The following is an 18,841-nucleotide window of genomic DNA, read 5'->3' on the forward strand; positions in this document are numbered from 1 at the left end:
AACTTTGTCATGAATATTGTGATAATGTAATAAGGTAGAGAGTTAACTTTATCACAATAATTGCAAGTAATGTTTTATGTATTTATCAACACCGATCATAGAAAAAGACAAAAAATACCCTCAATAGCTAAATATCAACATGATTGGGTTTTAGAATACAATGGAGTAGCTCTGAAAGATGAGTAATGAGAGATTGGTGACTGACTTATTTCTGTAATAGATATTATATAGAAGTACTTTCAGACCCTGCTTGCTGTCAGGTTCAACAGCTGTAATAAACTAACCTTTTATTACATTCATTGTGCTACATATCGAGTTCAGACCAATAAAAAAAACCAACTGACTCACATCATGTTTTACTCAGCTCAGTATTTTATTAGGAAAAAAAAAAGTTTATTAAGACTACTCACAAAGATCAAATATCAACTTAGTTTCTTTTCTTTATTAAACACAAAGTTGCCGTGGTATAGGCTGTTCAATAACATTTAGAGAGAAACCCAGACAACTTAGCCTCAGATCAGGCATGTATTGCTTGCCACTGCACAGCACCCTAATCACACACGTGCAAGGTCCATGTACATTACTCATCATAACATCTCTCTTGTAGGAAAGATGTACGGGTAGCCTGAAAATAGAGGCAAAGACAAGCAGCGTGTACCAGTACATTCAGAAATAGGATCAACTGTATATGAAAATTACTTAAAGTACTCGAGCTGGAAATCTTAATATTCAGAAATAAACAATTATACTATGTAACAGCAGAACCTTGCTACTGCTGTGTTCCAATGCAGTCAATGGAAGCTTTTTATATATTTAAAATGAAACTTTAAGGCTAAAAACATTTTAAATGATTCCAGGTTACAACTTTGTTCTATAGCAAACCAGGCAGTGGAAGAGGCAAACAGGAAAGAGAATCTTACTGTACTTCATGCTTACTCATTTACCACACTGCTTTCTACTGTTTATTGCTAGTTGCCTCTGAAGAAAGGGGCTTTACTTATTAGAAGAAAAGAACAGGAAAAAGAAAGAAAAGACAACTTATTTAAGTAATCAAGCATAGCTGTTCATATTTTTTCCAGTTTAAAAGACTGTTTCATGCAAATCCCTCAAAAACAGATTCTGCTATAAAAGTATCATTCACAACAGTTAAAGATACATTTTTATGCTGTGGCTTCCTATCTTATAGGAAAATTACTTTCAAAACTCTTGAAAAATTCTGCAAAGAATTCAACCATGGCAGCTTGATCATGCAACATTTTAATAAAAAAGGAAGTTATGTAACCTAAAATTTACCTATGGTCTGCACAGATAACCCTACACATAGGGTCAGAACAAAACATTGCAAGGACTGGTGCTGGCTCACAGCTCATTCCAGACAGTTAATTCTCAATTCAAGCCCCTTCCCTGCACACGCTGCCAGCCATGTCAGAAGTAGGTCACTTGCCATATCTGGTAAGCCTGTGCTTACACCACCAGATGTCTTTTTGCAGACATCGGAAAGGTTTCAATGGCAAATCTTTAAAAGTCCTATACCTTGCCCACCCCACATTGAGTCATACCTAGATAAAAATGTATGAAAACCTTTTCCCTTTTACTTTAGCTTACGTTAAAGACACCTAGTAATGTCACATACTCCAAAAATGACCTTAATGTCAGATATTTGAAGACAAAATAATGTCTCTTATGTTAATATCTGCTCTACTCAAGCAAAAACTAAGTTACAATTAACCACCTGCCATAAACTCATGAAATACCTCTACTCCAGAGAACATTTAATCAGAGAACAGAGGCAGCCCCGTAATGCAGACTAGAACAGCAAACTGGCTAGAAAACACCAACATACCACACTAAGCCAGTTATTCTGCTGATTATAAAATCAGACACAGCTGGTATTTGCAACTACGCATTTTCCATTTGCTCACAAAAAAGTTAGGATTATACCTGTGTCGTCAGCCATAACATTAGTGCTCGATTTCCAGACAGAGCGAGTGTGTCGATATGTCCAAAAATTAATGTTGAAGGCAGAATAAGAAACAATTTATCCTCACTGTAGTCTTGCAACAGGAGCAAACAAGTTTCCTACAGCCAGCTCAGCTGGAACCCGAAACTGGACCCAAGCGAAACCTGTCCTCCGAATCTATTTTTAGAACAGTTATCCTCAGGAGCCAAACGCTTTTCAGAACTCATATGGCAATCTAGTTCTGACGACAATCAAATTCACTTACTCCTCCTAACAAAGCATCCTGGGTAGTTGATCCTTTCCCCTCCCCTTAATCCTCCAACATCAAACACAGCAGCGAATGAAACTGAGCACACTGTACTGTAGTATTTTTGCTGCAATGTATGCCTCAGTGCCTGAGCTCTAAGGACATTAAATCCATTGGCGTAAGCTGAAACACAAGTCTGGACACAAAGCTTGCCTGCTTGCATTTGTTAAGTTGGCCCTCACCCAAGAAACTTTCTTCACGTTGGCACTCCTCTACCAGGCTTCCCGAGTATCCTGTAGAGACTGCTCATTTGAAACATGCTAGCCACTTTAACAATAAAAGACAGCTGATTTGTAAAACATACTTTTGAGTCTTCTAAAAGAGTTACTTGAAACCAACCACACACATTCTTGCCAAAGAATTTTCAGATCAGAGCTGTTCCCCAGTACATCTCATATCTACTTCTAGCAGACCCAAAGGAGGGTTACTGATAGTTTTGTCAAAGCAAAGCCTGCTTCCCTAGAGTGCAATACATCACATGCCATAAAGCTAAATCAGGCAAAATTTCTATTGCATATTTGTTATAAGTAGCAGAGGTATTGATTTTGCTTTGCTGCCTTCCCTTTCTAGAAAGGACTAACACTAACTCATCTGACCCCTCCTTCAAATTCTGACAGTATGCATGCTACCTGTACAATTTAAAGCTAATACCAATGATTATTGATCAACGTACTCTCTTCTTCTTAAGGACCAGAAAAAGAGGAAAAAACCACTAATACACTATTCAACTTACATGTTCAATTTTAGCAAACTATTCTTTTCCCACTGCATTTCAAACAAAAGCACGCTCCTTTTGGGTGAGTGGAAGACAGAAACAAACTGATTTCTACCTAACAGCAACCCTAATAAAAACTTCAGGATCTAGCACTCTGCCCTTCTTTCCTCACACTTCTTTAAATAACATAGCCATCAGGTGGATGGAGTGAATGTTACAGCTACTTCGAAAAACAACATACACCTCCTGCAGTTTTAACATCCAGAAACTAATTACCAAATGCAATTCCCAATAAGTTCAGGGGAGAAAAGAAGTGAGAAATAACAACCAAGTTTAAGACTTTTCAAATGGATGTAAAGGAACTATAGGCAGTTGATTCTATAACTAGTGTATCTTTTAACTATCCTTAAAACCGCTTGAATACATCAAACAGATGCTTTAAGAAAGATCTCCTCACTACTACATTTCTGTGACTTATGTGATACACAAGTGACTTAGAACAAGATCGGAGGAAAATTTAAACAAAGGTTAAAAGTCACCAAATATATGGAGAAATCAACAGCTTATTAAGGGAAATAATTCTACACACAATGATATGTAGTCTATAGCACATAAAACCTATTGCAACTTCACTTCAGCTGCACCTGCATTTGCAGATGCCAGATCTTACAAGTGGATTCATAGAGCATTCAACTGATGCTGAGAACCTGAAGCCCATATTATATGTATTTTGGAGGGATTGCTCCAGACTAGATCTTACCAGGCTGAATGCCCATAAGTGGTTGCAGCATACCTTTGTGTTTCATTTCACTCAAACCTAAGCAAGTATATTCAGGGACAACAGCACAACGCCTAAAAGCAAAGTGAGTAGAGACAGTCAAGAAATTAATTTCAAATGTACATTCCCAATCTAAACTAACATACATATATTGACCTTTAACCAAGTACCCACAGCCTTATCTTGTGCCCTTTAAAAATCAACTGATTGCAAGAACATGTCTTCCCAAGAAATGACAAACACCTTCTTTCCTGAAAGGGGAGGCTACAGGTAAAATAGGGAAACTCTTCAAACTCATCCAAAGGAAGATGGACCAAAGGGCCACAAAACTGATTATACACCCCATGAACAACACGCATTAACACACATCTTGAAAAATCCGGTTTACACATGTTATCTCTCTAAATGCTATAGTCAAAAATACCAAACAATGTAATTTTGGTTATTTTGTGAAAGACAGAGGTTAAATTGAATTGCTCACCAGCAAGCAGTTACTAGAAATTAGAAAAACACAGTAAAAGGGAAAACAACAAAACACTAACCTCAAAAAAATATCTAAAAATCACATTTCAGAAGTAAAAATTATCAATCAGCTAGATCATAGGAAGACTTTAGAACAAGCTCGTTTTAAAAGCAAAATGCAGAGTGATAAATAACAGATCCTGGAAAGAAATAAAAATTACCTAAAGTTACAACTGTCCTACCACCAATAGAGCTGAACTAGTAGCAGTGCAAAGACAAAAAACAACCTCTCTTGTATGAGCATGGCCTACTACCGCTTGACATTTTTGCCAAATTATCTGTTCCAGCATGATTAACAATAAAACAACTGTTGCAAGCCATTCTCAGTAATAAAATTACAGTTGATTATTTTAAACGGGTTTTCCACAAAGGTTTTTGGGGTGGGGTCAGTAACAAGTATTTTGAGTAAAATATCTATCAGAGAGAAGTTTACAGCATTCTCTCTTGATACTATTTTCCCCTGCATATTAAAATATGAGCTTTTTTTCCCCCCTCACTACTGAGAGACAGGTCAAATGTGTATTTATATATATATACATACTTTTTGTGATATGTATTTTAAAATCTAGACTCAATAAGCACATGTCTTGAACTGTTCCATTCTGAGAAGTCCGCACACCATAATGATTGCAAGCGCTATCCTGAGGTAAACCAGATTTCATCTTTAATTTTCATTCAGTGTACCAAGGGTGGAATAATATACTTTTAATGGACAAATCTGTGCTTTTAATGTGCTTTTACAAACTCTATTTCATTTTGTAAGGGAGACAGAGATTTTTACTAAAATACTTACGGTATCACTTATAAAATATTCCAACTTTAAGCTTTCACGTATCCAAGCTTGGAAATTTTTGTTTTACAATCAGTCATGACAGCAGGGTCTTTAGAGATAAGATCTAAAGTTTAAGGTAAAGGTTTACTTTTAATAAATTCAATATAAAATCTTTGTGATACAACATTGATTCTTCCTTTTGGTATGTAAGAAATCTTCTTCAGCACAGCAGCCTTAATGGAAATTAGGGGAAAAAAAAAATGTCTTTTTATTATTATTATTCTCATTAAAAACTAGATCTCTGCTCTGCACTTTATATAATCTAGTCTACATGGTTATAAAGATACCTGTGCACATTATCAAAGGACTTTAATAAACTAAATCAGAAACTTAATAGTTAGGAACTGGGGAATGGATGGAACAGAAAGAGCTCTAAGTTCAAAGAAAACACAATGACCAGAACTTAAAGTTGAAATAATAAATTAGCCAAATGAAAGGCAGTTTTGGCTCTCCTGCTGCCACTTCAGATTTTTATATTAGTATTTGAGGAACTTTTCCTTATTCCATGTATAATCAATCCTCACACAAACCTTTAAGGTCCTTAATTTTCAATCCCTACAAAATTTCTCATAGTAAAGTATCCTACTATACAAACAATAAAAGAAGAACATAAATACTGAAAACGAGAGTAAAGTCATAAATTCAGGATTCAACAACTAAGCAGGCTGATCACAGAGATGCTGAGAGTGGCCAACTGGGGGCGGGGGGAGGGGGAGGAGGCAGAGGTGCGTCACAAAATATGTAAAAAAACCTCTAGGATCATAAGCACCTTGCTGAACTTCCCTAGTGAAAGGAAGCTCCTCCCTTCAATGATGAAGCAATGCCATTGAACTATCTCCTCGAATTCAGCACTTAATCAGGATGTGAAAGATCAGAGATTCAGTTCTCTCCTCTAGGCAACACTGTCTGAATTTCTTCGGAGGTCTAAAACACATTGTTAAGTATACCCAAGGGTATGAGAACAAAGCCATTTTAGTCCTTCACAGTCAAATTTTAACTGGCCACAACAGCAATTTGTAAAAGAGGAGCTCTGCAGAACAGAGACTAAAGCCCGGTTTTTCCCCTTCTTTCTAGGTAAGAAAGGTGACTCCAGACATAACCAGCCTATCGTCAGGCTCACTCTCAGCAGGCTGAATCTCTGTTTCACGTTGGATTGAAACAGACAGTTTCAACAACAGGAATTTAAAATACACACTCTCACTCGTGTTCAAGTATACCCCATAAACAGCAGCTGCAACACCAAAAGTCAACCAAACTTCTTCAAGAAGAAAACACAATTAAATCTTTTTCTCCTCTATCCTGGGTGAGAGCTCCAATTACCAAAGTATTGCACAGAAGAAACCACTCTTTCCAGTCATGTTATACACAGAATCAGATCTGCAATCCTATTATCAGAAAGTATGCTTCAAGTAAATGATACATGTGGGTTTTTTCCTTTTTACATTCAGTTTATAGAGAGAGATGGACAATACTTTTAAAAAGTCTGCCCATTTCTGAATATAAGCTGTTACAGTTCAAAGTACTTTTAAGCCTATAGATACCTTTCTGGTTCACAGGAAGCGGCACAATATTTAGAAGAGTTTTTTAGTAACAAATCACATTAGCTTGCAGCTAAGTCAGAATTAATTATTCTTCAGAAAAAAATCCAACACAAAACAAGAATAAGATTATCAGCTGGCTGACTGATATCAAGCACCATTCCCAGGGTGGTCGTTTTGTTTTTTATTACTATTCTTATGTAGTTACATTTATTCTGACTATAAACAGTGAACAAATCCTGATTCCTTTCCATTTAAATGATTCTTCTAAGACATACATAACCAACAAAAATCAGAAAATTTATTCAGAAGAAATCTACTAATAAAAGAAACATCACAAGAACGACTGGCTTTGCTTTTTTCTTTAAGGAAACATAAGTTTTTCTTTTTAAGAGGAAAAACAGTCACAAATTAAAGACAAAAAGAAACTTAATGGGAAATTCTGTCCTAGGAGGTTGCACAGGTTCATAAGACTTGTCAAAGGCACTTCGTCTAAATACAGCACAACAGTGAATTCTACTTGCAGTGCTAGGTCTGCACTTTTCAGTGAGGTTTGGAGAGACCAGCTGTTTGCACCATAAGAGCTGCTGCTGTTAACAACTTTCCTCTGGAGCTCTGTTTATCTAAGCATAACTGCTGAAGTCAGAGGAGGTAAAAATGAATACAGAGATAATATGTTAATAAGAGACAATCCTGAATCTGCACCTGCTCCCTTTCTAAACGTGCTACAAAGATGATCACTTTCAAAAGCTAGTCAAATTTTGTCCAAGCCATGTTTTGGATTTTTCTTTCTGGTTATTCAGATGAACATTTTTTCTGAATAGTTCTTCAGTTAGGATTTATTACAAGGAAAAAATAAACACAGATGTGCACACAGCTTAAATGGCTAACAACAACAGTCCTTACAACTTGAAAGAGTTTTATAATGAATACTACCTATCAACAGGAATATATTTAAAACAGTATTTAATGCATCCATCACATACTACCTGAATAGTTTGGATTTTTATTTTTTTTTTTAAAACCTTTCTTCCACAAACTTAAGGATAGTATACTAACAGGCTTAGAGAGTTAGCACTTCAGGAAAAAATAAAAGTCCTGTAAAGACAGAACAAAAATCTTTTGTGTTATCTATTTACCTAATAATCTAAATAGATTTCTACAGAAAAGTACACCCTCCTAGATTCTGATATTTTTCCTAAATGCTTTAGTCAATTTTCTCAAGTTTTGCTTTTATGTATATGCAAACACAAAATAGAATTGATGTCCAAAACTTAATGTAGAACTTGCCTCTTGTAAACTTACTTGACTTCAACATCAAGCCAAAAAATTCATGGTTAAGACTACAAACTTATAAAGACATTTTAGTTTGTCTCTCGCTACAGGATCAACATACCTGTATTGGCTATAAAACTGATGAGGAAACAAAATTAATACCGATTTTAACTGCAGATGACTTGAAAGATTTTTAATAGCTGCTATTTTGATTAACCAGCTCTCTCCCACAGAACATTTGGAAATAAGATCTAAAATTATACAATCTACCTCTATCTTGTACCTGAATGATTTAATGTAGCCAATAGACCTACATAATTATTAGGTTAATTAAATATTTAGTTGTATTTAGGCCAGAGCAAAGTTCAGGAAAGGTAAATGTGGAGAGGAAATACAAGAAATACTTAAGCCCAGAACATGCAAATCCTGCTGGTGGTGACCTTTAAAAAAGTTTCTATTACATAAGGTTGAAAATCCTCATCTCTGTGTATAGCATGCTGGCATTAATTTTAGGGTATTTTTTCCTTGTTCCACTTTCTTATTCTGTAATGTGGGTCACATCAATTTGTTTTAGCAACAAGTCCTAATTAAGCCACAAAAGAAAGAAAATGGATGATGTCATTTCAGTTCTTTCAATTTTTTTCATGGTATGAGGGAGTTTCAAATAGAAGCAAATAGAACTCTAGTTGCCATGCAAGTACCTTAAACTCTGCTATTCATGGGTTTCTGCTCATGGAAGAAAGAACATTTTTAAATCCTGTATTTAATGCCTAAAACTTAGCAAAGTTTCAAGTCTGATACTAAGTCAATTTAATTAGGTGTTAGTTCATAGAGGTGCTATGCATCTGCAAGTCCTACAGAGTTCAAAAGAGTTTTTAGGTGTCTCATACCTAAAGTCTTATAACTAGTTGTTAAAATACGTTGTTACGGGATCTCAGTTGCAAAAAGTATTGCTCTTTTTACAACTTTCTTGCTTCCAAAGATATCACTGTGTCCTCCGGTTACTATGGAAAGAAACGGTACCACAGTCACAAACTGCTATATGAACTTTTTTTAATAATGCTAAAAAAACCCAAACCAAACAAAACAAACTTAAAAAACACTAGTGTAAAAAGTGAGAGAGTGAGATATGTTACATTAGTAATTAATTGTTGATCATCATTCAAACAGAATCACAGGAAAAAAAAATTGTAAAACAAGAAAACAGCTACTCAATAGTTACAAAACCCCTAGCTATTAAATATTTATAAAGAAAGTCTTCAAACAAACAGCTTGGTAGCATTTGTTACACCAGGTAAGTACATGCATAGTAATAGTGCAACTTCCTATGAGAGTAAAATTTTCTTCATTTAAAAAGTTCTGACAAAGCTGAACCACACATACTACAGTCTGTTCAAACTCAGTATATGCTTATATGCATACTTAATTTCCAGTGTGTTTAAAGACACATACTAGAGTTATGATTTCCACTTCAAAGCATAGCTCACAACTCTTCCATGCAAAGAGCTAGCCCATAGGATGCAGTTAGGAAAAAGATTGCTGCAGGCTATCACACAGATTACCAGTTTGTGATCTTCATCAGGAAAGAACCACTTGGGGTAACTCAGAACTTCACTGCTCAAGTTCTCTACAATGAAGAATTCAACATAAGTATTAGCACAGGAACACTTATTACTTGTTTCAAAGTGATTCAGAAAGGTCCAGCTGAAAATGAACTTTTCTTTTCATACAGGTGATCAGTAAAGTGGTTTTCAATTTAAAGAAACAGCAATATTGAAATCTCACCTCTTTATGTACTCTGTAACTAGAAATAATCTTAACACACATGCCTTCTACTGCTAGTAAATTCTTTTGTCTTTACTGAAGCCCTTATATATCCAGCCATTACATTAGCACATCCAACCAAACCATTCACCTTCTATGTTCACACCATGGCTCCATGGTGACATGATTGAACATAAAAGTCTAGATTCAACCTCACCCTCCCCTAATGCCCAGCCACTGTGCACTGAGCCAGTCTGGGGAAAAAAGAAAAGAGTCAGCTTTTGGCTTATCAGTTCCCTGTGTGGTTCACCTAGCACCAGCACAGCTACTAATTCCGGTACAGGGAAGGGGAATTGAAAAGAGGAAGACTGCAGAGCAACCTCAGACTAGATAGACCTATAGTATTGAACTGTAGAAAAATTTAACTCCTTAATCCCCCCATATGATATACATCCCTGGAGTCTCAACCTAGACTAGCTACCACCTCCGATGGGGAATTTTCATGTGCATTCTCAGAGTAATTGCCAAAATCTGTGAAAATATACTCCAACTTTGTCTCCCTAAGATTATTAGTGATACTTTAGGTTCTCCACCCAGCATTTTAAACACCTCTATCCTCAAAAGGCTATTGACAAAGTTACCTCTCTTACATACCATTTAAACTCTTAACGAATGAAATACTCAAAAACTGTATGAATGCAGACATCCTTGCAGATCACAAATGCAAGGATCCTCCATATTTGAAGCACCACAAATAGTTTCTTTTAGCCCACAATGACTTCCTGCATGCAGGTAAGACACATTAGACAACACAGAGCAGTCCCAAGATTTCAGCCACCCCGCATCAAAAGGGGCAGGAAAACTTTCCGTGATGTCTTTATGAAGTGGCAGCATGTCCAGAAGAATGGAGAGGAATCTCCCAGTGTTCCAGAATTCTTAAGGAGAAAAAGTCCTAATAGAGGGAAAGTATCAGGCTCTCTTTGTTTTTATGTCAATCCTGCTACACTTAGGTATCAATCTTAAAACACGAAATAATACTTTCTCGAGAAAAAGCAACGGGAAGAAATCCAAATACCAGGCAACATGGTAAAACAAGTCATAAAAGCATATACTGTGTTCAAATTGATCATTTTTCATTGCAGGGTGACCTTGGCAGTCAGTTACTGTACCTTTCAATACCTAACGGTGTATAGAAAGTTTCTTACAGATAAGCCTAAGACATGACAGGGTTGCCTTTATAGGAGGCTCATTTAACTCTAGCTCTAGACAAATGAATGAAGAGGTATATCAAGGACTCACTATTCCAATGCAAATCTGCTCATGTATGCAGAGAAATACCTGTGTTAACAATTTTAAGAATGTTTTTTACATCACTTTAATCAGAGATAAGAAAACTGACTTGTTTGAAGAGTTACTGCCTCATGTTTTATAGAGAAAAGAGGAAAGAGGAAAGGAGAAAAGAGGAAAGGAGAAAAGAGGAAAGGAGAAAAGAGGAAAGGAGAAAAGAGGAAAGGAGAAAAGAGGAAAGGAGAAAAGAGGAAAGGAGAAAAGAGGAAAGGAGAAAAGAGGAAAGGAGAAAAGAGGAAAGGAGAAAAGAGGAAAGGAGAAAAGAGGAAAGGAGAAAAGAGGAAAGGAGAAAAGAGGAAAGGAGAAAAGAGGAAAGGAGAAAAGAGGAAAGGAGAAAAGAGGGAAAGGAGAAAAGAGGAAAGGAGAAAAGAGGAAAGGAGAAAAGAGGAAAGGAGAAAAGAGGAAAGGAGAAAAGAGGAAAGGAGAAAAGAGGAAAGGAGAAAAGAGGAAAGGAGAAAAGAGGAAAGGAGAAAAGAGGAAAGGAGAAAAGAGGAAAGGAGAAAAGAGAAAAGGAGAAAAGAGAAAAGGAGAAAAGAGAAAAGGAGAAAAGAGAAAAGGAGAAAAGAGAAAAGGAGAAAAGAGAAAAGGAGAAAAGAGAAAAGGAGAAAAGAGAAAAGGAGAAAAGAGAAAAGGAGAAAAGAGAAAAGGAGAAAAGAGAAAAGGAGAAAAGAGAAAAGGAGAAAAGAGAAAAGGAGAAAAGAGAAAAGGAGAAAAGAGAAAAGGAGAAAAGAGAAAAGGAGAAAAGAGAAAAGGAGAAAAGAGAAAAGGAGAAAAGAGAAAAGGAGAAAAGAGAAAAGGAGAAAAGAGAAAAGGAGAAAGAGAAAAGGAGAAAAGAGAAAAGGAGAAAAGAGAAAAGGAGAAAAGAGAAAAGGAGAAAAGAGAAAAGGAGAAAGGAGAAAAGGAGAAAGGAGAAAAGGAGAAAGGAGAAAGGAGAAAGGAGAAAAGGAGAAAGGAGAAAAGGAGAAAGGAGAAAAGGAGAAAGGAGAAAAGGGAAAAGGAGAAAAGGGAAAAGGAGAAAAGGGAAAAGGAGAAAAGGGAAAAGGAGAAAAGGGAAAAGGAGAAAAGGGAAAAGGAGAAAAGGGAAAGAGGAGAAAAGGGAAAAGGAGAAAAGGGAAAAGGAGAAAAGGGAAAAGGAGAAAAGGGAAAAGGAGAAAAGGAAAAAGGAGAAAAGGGAAAAGGAGAAAGAGAAAGGAGAAAGAGAAAAGGAGAAAAGGGAAAAGGAGAAAGGGAAAAGGAGAAAAGGGAAAAGGAGAAAAGAGAAAAGGAGAAAAGAGAAAAGGAGAAAAGAGAAAAGGAGAAAAGAGAAAAGGAGAAAAGAGAAAAGGAGAAAAGAGAAAAGGAGAAAAGAGAAAAGGAGAAAAGAGAAAAGGAGAAAAGAGAAAAGAGAAAAGAGAAAAGAGAAAAGAGAAAAGAGAAAAGAGAAAAGAGAAAAGAGAAAAGAGAAAAGAGAAAAGAGAAAAGAGAAAGAGAAAAGAGAAAAGAGAAAGAAAAGAGAAAAGAGAAAAGAGAAAAGAGAAAAGAGAAAAGAGAAAAGAGAAAAGAGAAAAGAGAAAAGAGAAAAGAGAAAAGAGAAAAGAGAAAGAGAAAAGAGAAAAGAGAAAAGAGAAAAGAAAAGGGGGGGGGGGGGAGGAGGCAGACCCAGCAAAACCAGTAATTTCACTGATGGCACCGCTGCAACATACCATGTAAATTATAGATGTTTGGATCATTTCTGTTGCTACCACTATTTCATTTGGCAGTTTATTTTACAATATGTTAAAATGTTTTCCAGAAAGGCTACCCTGAACAAGACACAAGGCAGACAGATGAATCACAAAGAGGTGGCTGTCTGCATTTTCATCATTTTGCTATTTGTATTAGCACATCTTTTAGGGTTTTCTGAAGATTTAGGGAAGAAACACGCACGCACACACGCAGAGTTGCTGTTATTTAGATACTTTATCACTGACATGATCAATTCATACTTTGAAAGCTATAGTTAGCTATTAGATACACAAATGCCATTAAAACTCAGAGATCTAGAATTAGTCTCACAAGTCATAAACAACTTTCCTGGTTAAATCCATCTCTTTCCGAACAGAGAGACATGTTTTTTACCAGTTTGTGCCAAACTGTTTAAAAAATAGTAACATCTGGCACTAATGGTAACAATTCAAGATCTTTGACTAGTTGTAAGCAACTAAATTAGGCAATAGGATAAGCTTGGTGAAGAAATCACTGCAACATTTCTAAAACAGTATATAAAGATTCCACCAGTGACACACAAAGAATTTCTCATTTGTCTGCAATAGCTGTATAGCAACTCTAACAAAGTAATAACATTCCATTGTATACTCCTGAATACCAAAGATGTTACAAGAAAACATTGTAACATTGAGTTTAAGTAGCCAAATCAAAGCACTGAGCAGCACAATAACTGAATGCATGAGAATTTGTATTAGCAAACACTACAGGTTAGACTTGGGACAAACCAGTCAAAACATTTGTTAAGCCCCACAGAGCATCCCAAATTCACATCTCACTTATGACCTCCAACACCTTAATAGCCTTCTTCCTAAGGATTACAATTAAAATGAAGAAGGAAATAATAGATAGATTCTAACACAAGAAATCAGATGATACACTACACAATTGTAAAGTCAAGAGCATACAGCAAGCACACTGGCCAGTAGTTCAGATCAGAAATTAGAGACAGAATTTTTAGATAGATGGAAGCATCATATTTACATAAAATCCATGGTGTAAGAAAAGGAGATGTTATACCACAGCACAGCTGGGTAGCTGAGAGAGACCAGAGAGAGCATGGGCAATCCCACTTAAAGCATGCAGTGAAGTTCAATGTTCCCAAGAGCCAACAAAAGAGCTTCAGGAGGAAAAAAGTGACCTGTTCAGCTGATGAATTTCCTCTGCTCTTTATGTAAATTAAAAAGCTAACGGAGAGCCTCACCCAAAGAAAGTACACTATAAAGTAGTCTTTACAATAGAGATGAGATAAAATGTCAAAGTTCATGCAAATTAACAGGCACATTCTAGAATAGAATAGAATAATTAAATTTGGAAAAGACCTCTAAGATCATCAAGTTCAACTGTCAACCCAACACCACCATGCCCAACTAAACCATGTCCTTTTTTAATACCTCCAGGGATGGTGACTCAACCACTTCCCTGGGCAGCCTGTTCCAATGTCTGACAACCCTTTCAGTAAAGAAATTTTTCCTAATATCCAATCTAAACCTCCCCTGCTGCAGCTTGAGGCTATTTCCTCTCGTGCTATCTCCAGCCACCTGACAGAAGAGACCAGCACCCACCTCACTACAACCTCCTTCCATTCAGTTGTAGAGAGCGATAAGGTCTCCCCTCAGCCTCCTCTTCTCCAGACTAAACAGCCCCAGCTCCCTCAGCCGCTCCTCATAAGACTTGTGCTCTAGGCACCTCCCCAGCTTTGTTGCCCTTCTCTGGACATGCTCCAGCAAGTGATACTGTTAACTAAAAAAGAAGTAATATTAGCACAAAACTGCAATTGGATAAGGACATCAGGTCAGCTTGAACACATACCAAAAAAACCCCCAAATTTGAAGAAAGCTGAAAAGCCAGAAATTAATGGACGGATTAGATTAAGGGAACTTAGAAGGTCCAAAAGATGAGTAGAAGGAGTTAAAAGCTTGGCACTACATTTGCATTTTGATTTATAAGGAAACTACATGGTTAAAACAGGAAAAAGTGAAATCAAACATCTTCTGGGCTCTTGCAGAAGAAAGCAGGGAATGTCAGAAGACAATCTCAATCATTATTATGGAGATTAAAGAAAATTTGTCAAAGCAACAGTAGAGTTCTTTGACTTCAATCTGTGTGATGACAACATGGCCTCAGAACCAGCAGAGGTAGGATTTATTATTTTTCTAATAGAAAATAGTTTTCTGTAGATACAGATGATGCCTCTTGTTAGAAATGTGGGTTTTGTATAGTGCCTAGCTTATTGAAGAACTACTCTACCACTTGTCATTAGAAATAGAAAGAAAACAGAGAGCAATTATTGCACAACTATATGATCACTGAGAATTATGTTTAAGTAAGTCCTTGCTTATGTACTGTAAGACAAAAGACAACCACACAGCAACATAATGATAGATGCCTTATCATCAGTACTCCTACAAGTAAGCATGGCTTACAAGTTAATTCATATTTTTTCAGCCATCTGTATTTCAAAAGTAGCTGGGCTGCTGCTGATCCTCACTCTTACTGGAGAGCTTCTCCACAACTACCTGCTAACACCGAAGACAATTCCAAATTTCCCATCTCATGAAATTTGAGGGAGTTAAATCTTGACAAGGTGACACGCATTTGCTCCTGTACCAAAACCATCTAATGAAGCTTTAAGTAATATTCCAGCAAGTATCCATTACTTCATCTAGCTGTTTAAAATTGATTTTCTTCCTTTAGAGAGGCCACAGTTTTTACAATGGGTTCTGCAGGCTAGCGACAAGAAGCCAAACTTTCCAGTAAAGATAATAACAAACACGTTTCCCTCTCTAAGTATCCCCAAACTGTCAAATTTTGACCTGGTTTTTGCTTCTGTACTCCAAATAAAGTAACTGGCATATTCACACAATTCTGTAAATGTCACTTTCAAAGCAGCGTCCATCAGCAGCAGTACAAAGCTTTTTTTTTTTTTTTTTTAGGATTAATTTGACAGCTTCTAGTATATGACTTTTGAAAGCAAAAGGTAGAGTTTTATTTCTAAAAAATATTTAGTTCCACTTCTGACATTTCAGTGAATCTGAAAGCACCTACATAAACTACACTTATAACTATTTCAGACTTAATCTATTTGTAAGATTACTGTCAATATTTTCTAGTGCGGAAACCTAAAAGCAGATTACTACATTCATACAGATGCTGGCATTGTCTTCAGTGCACAGATTTTTAGATGTGCTGTCAACTTCAGTGGTTTCAGAGCTATGAGCAATGCCTTGGCAAGAAGCCACATCCTCTCCCATGAACTGCTGTGAAAGTGAATACTACAACATTTTCAAGATCTGCCTCAAACTTGAGGTTTGCATACTTCACAGTCCCAATTACTAGCCATCTCAAAATTATTTCCTCATCTCATTTTCACATCCCTCCACTGTGGAAAGCTTACTGGCTGCTGTGAAGACTCTGCTCCTCTAGCTGTTCTTTTATTCGAACAGGAGTAATCATCCATTACCTCTTCCTGCAGCTGCAACTATGAAAACAGCATCAGCTTCACGCTGTAATTTCTATGGCTGTCCAATGGATTCTAACTAAGAGTTGCTGAAACTAACAAAACATTTGTCTAAATTTAAGAGGTTACATCTTCGGAGAGTGCCTAACACATTACTCATGCTGCTTCATCTCCTCATAGATAACAGTAAATAAAGAGTCCCCAGTGCAATTACACAAACCAGATATGTTTTAATACAAAGAGATAAAATTTTACTCAGACTGAAAATAACAACCAATGGAATACTTTTTTATTAAGTCAGAGATTCAGTTTCCTGATAAATTTATTTTTCAAATGTTGACGAACCTTTAAAATGCTATTTAAAATACTAACAGAACCATGTTTAATATTCAAAATTAAACCAGGGATGCATGTTCTGAATGCATTGTAATTGAAAATTTGTATTTAACATGCTTCATGCTGCATGATGATCAGAGCACCTCCAGTCCAAACAAAAAGTGTAATATAGATTCTACAGCATAAGCCAGCCATTGAAAAAGAAAGATTTTAAAAAAAAAATAAAAATTAAAAAAACCCAAACCACTTCCATAAACATTGTAATATCATCTCTAAACTCTTTTATGCTTAAGTATGTTTGAAATCTTTTTCTCTTAATTCATCATGTTATAAGTAAACTAATCCTATATGGTTCATCCTTTAATTAATACTGTTCTCCATATTATTGCTATATTCAATACATTGATACTATATCAGTGTCGTTATATCAGATATTATTTCAGTGTCATTACCATGTTTCGTCACTGGAGCTCTGTGCACGTCAAGCTCAAAACCAAAGAAGTTACAAGGAGCAAACAGTCAATCTCTGATAACAGCACTTCCTTTCTTTAGTGCAGCGTGCATGGTTGCATAGTGACTCCAAAAGTATATAGTTTTTTTCCTCTTTTAAGCATGTTCTGCTATGGTTAGAAATGCTACTGCACATAAAGCTTTCCCTAACTAAACTGTCCACACACAGTAGTTTATGAATAGTGAGATTTGGTAAGGTGTTCTTTATTGGGAGGGGGAGGAGGGGGGGAGATAGCTGTCTCGAAAAACCTTCTGCTTGCATTTTTCCAAGAGTACTTCTCCTTGCTTCTACAGTTACAGAAGCCATCAGCTTAGACGCTACATCCACAATAGATCTACTAGCTTTAGACCAGTGTTGTTAAACAGGTCAGCTTGAGGAGATACTCCCAACATCTGAATTTGAACACAAGAATAACAGCGGCTTCACTAGCATCAGATATTGGGCATCCTGGTCCTACCCCCGGCTTCGGGAGGAAGAGGTCGGAGGGCACTTTGCCGGGATACCTAGAGATGCCGAGACCCGCCCCGGGCAGGCGACCTGCCCGTCGCTCCCCCCAGCCCTTTTGGGGAACTTTCGAGGGGCGTCCCCACCGCCTAGGCCCGGCCACGCAAATTCCTCCTCCGCGCGAACTCCCGAGAAGGACAACGACGGAAACGCGAGGGACAGACCTCGGCCATCTGTCCCTGCGACCGTCGCCGTCGTCCCCCTCCCCCGCGCCCAGCTCCCGCGGCGCCAGGGGAGCGCGGCCCCCGCAGGCCCGCGCCGCGCCGCCGAGGGCCGGCAGCAGGGGCGGGGGGTGGCGGGGGAGGCTGCACCTCAGCCCGCCGGCAGGCGCAGGCGGAGAAGAAGGCGCAGCACCCCCTCGCTTCGCCCGGGGGCTCCCCGCCGCCGCCACGGCGAGGGGCGGTATCGGCCCCTGCCCCTCCCCCAGCGCCGGGGCTGCGGCCGCCGCCCCGCGGCGGTACGCCCCGCTCCGCCCCGGCAGGCTGCCCCCCGGGGAGCACCCCGCCTCTTCCCCCCAGAGCTACGGCCTCGCTCCCGCAGCGGCGCCGCTCACCTCTCTTGGAGCCGGGGCCGGGGCTGCCGCCGGCGCCTCGGGAGCTCTTGCGTGAGGCCATGGCACCTCCTGTCAGGCAGCGAGGGGCGGCGGCGGCGGCGGCGGCGGCTGCGCGCGCGGCGGGGGCGGGGCGGGGCCGCAGCGAGAGCGAGTCAGGAACCGCCGCCACCACCTGAGCCCCGCGTGCGGGAGCGCCCTGCGGCCACAGCGGCGCAGCACCCACCGCACCGCGCCGCGACCCGGCCCCGCCCGGCCCGCCCGCTGCCAGCCAATCGCGGACCGCCCACGGGAACGAGGCGGGGCGCCTCCCGGCTCCGATTGGCGGCGGCGCGAGGAGGCGGGGCGGCGGCGGCGTGCCGGGTGCGCGTGCCCGACAGGCTCCCCGCCGCCGGCGCCTTTGAACGTGGCAGCGCGGGAGCGAGCGGCGGCCTCTCGCGAGGCTTCGGCCTCGCGGGCGGGCAGGCGGGCGCGTGCGTGCCGGGAGGGGGCAGGGCCGCCCGCGCCGCTGAGGGGCCGCGTCGTGGCGGCCGGTTTGGGCGCTTCGTCAGGAGGGAGCCGCCTCGTTCCCTTCCCTGCTCGCAGGGAAAGGGGCTCGGGCCCGGAGCAGGGGAGAGGGGAGCGGGCGGCTGCCGGTGTGGGGCGGGGCGGGGCGGGACGGAACGGGACGGGACGGGACGGGACGGGAGGGGAGGGGAG

The 18,841-nt window shown here is 39.3% G+C and overlaps 1 protein-coding gene across 7 annotated transcripts in view; it reads right to left on the minus strand.

Moving 5' to 3' along the window:
- Positions 1–18,396, minus strand: part of ASPH (aspartate beta-hydroxylase) — a 121,137-nt gene extending 102,741 nt beyond the window's left edge. For 3 of the 7 annotated variants that reach the window (XM_075023353.1, XM_075023349.1, XM_075023348.1), the window contains exon 1: positions 18,146–18,396. In XM_075023353.1, the coding sequence (XP_074879454.1) occupies positions 18,146–18,206 (61 nt within the window). In that variant the 5' untranslated portion in view covers positions 18,207–18,396. Of the gene's footprint in view, positions 1–1,941; positions 2,214–8,817; positions 8,932–9,489; positions 9,555–18,145 lie in introns of those variants that run through there. The other 4 variants (XM_075023352.1, XM_075023351.1, XM_075023350.1 and 1 more) reach the window with 4 other exon arrangements.
- Positions 18,397–18,841: the final 445 nt, after the last annotated feature.

This window comes from Buteo buteo, chromosome 3, assembly GCF_964188355.1.
Source record: "Buteo buteo chromosome 3, bButBut1.hap1.1, whole genome shotgun sequence".
NCBI classification, from domain to species: domain Eukaryota; kingdom Metazoa; phylum Chordata; class Aves; order Accipitriformes; family Accipitridae; genus Buteo; species Buteo buteo.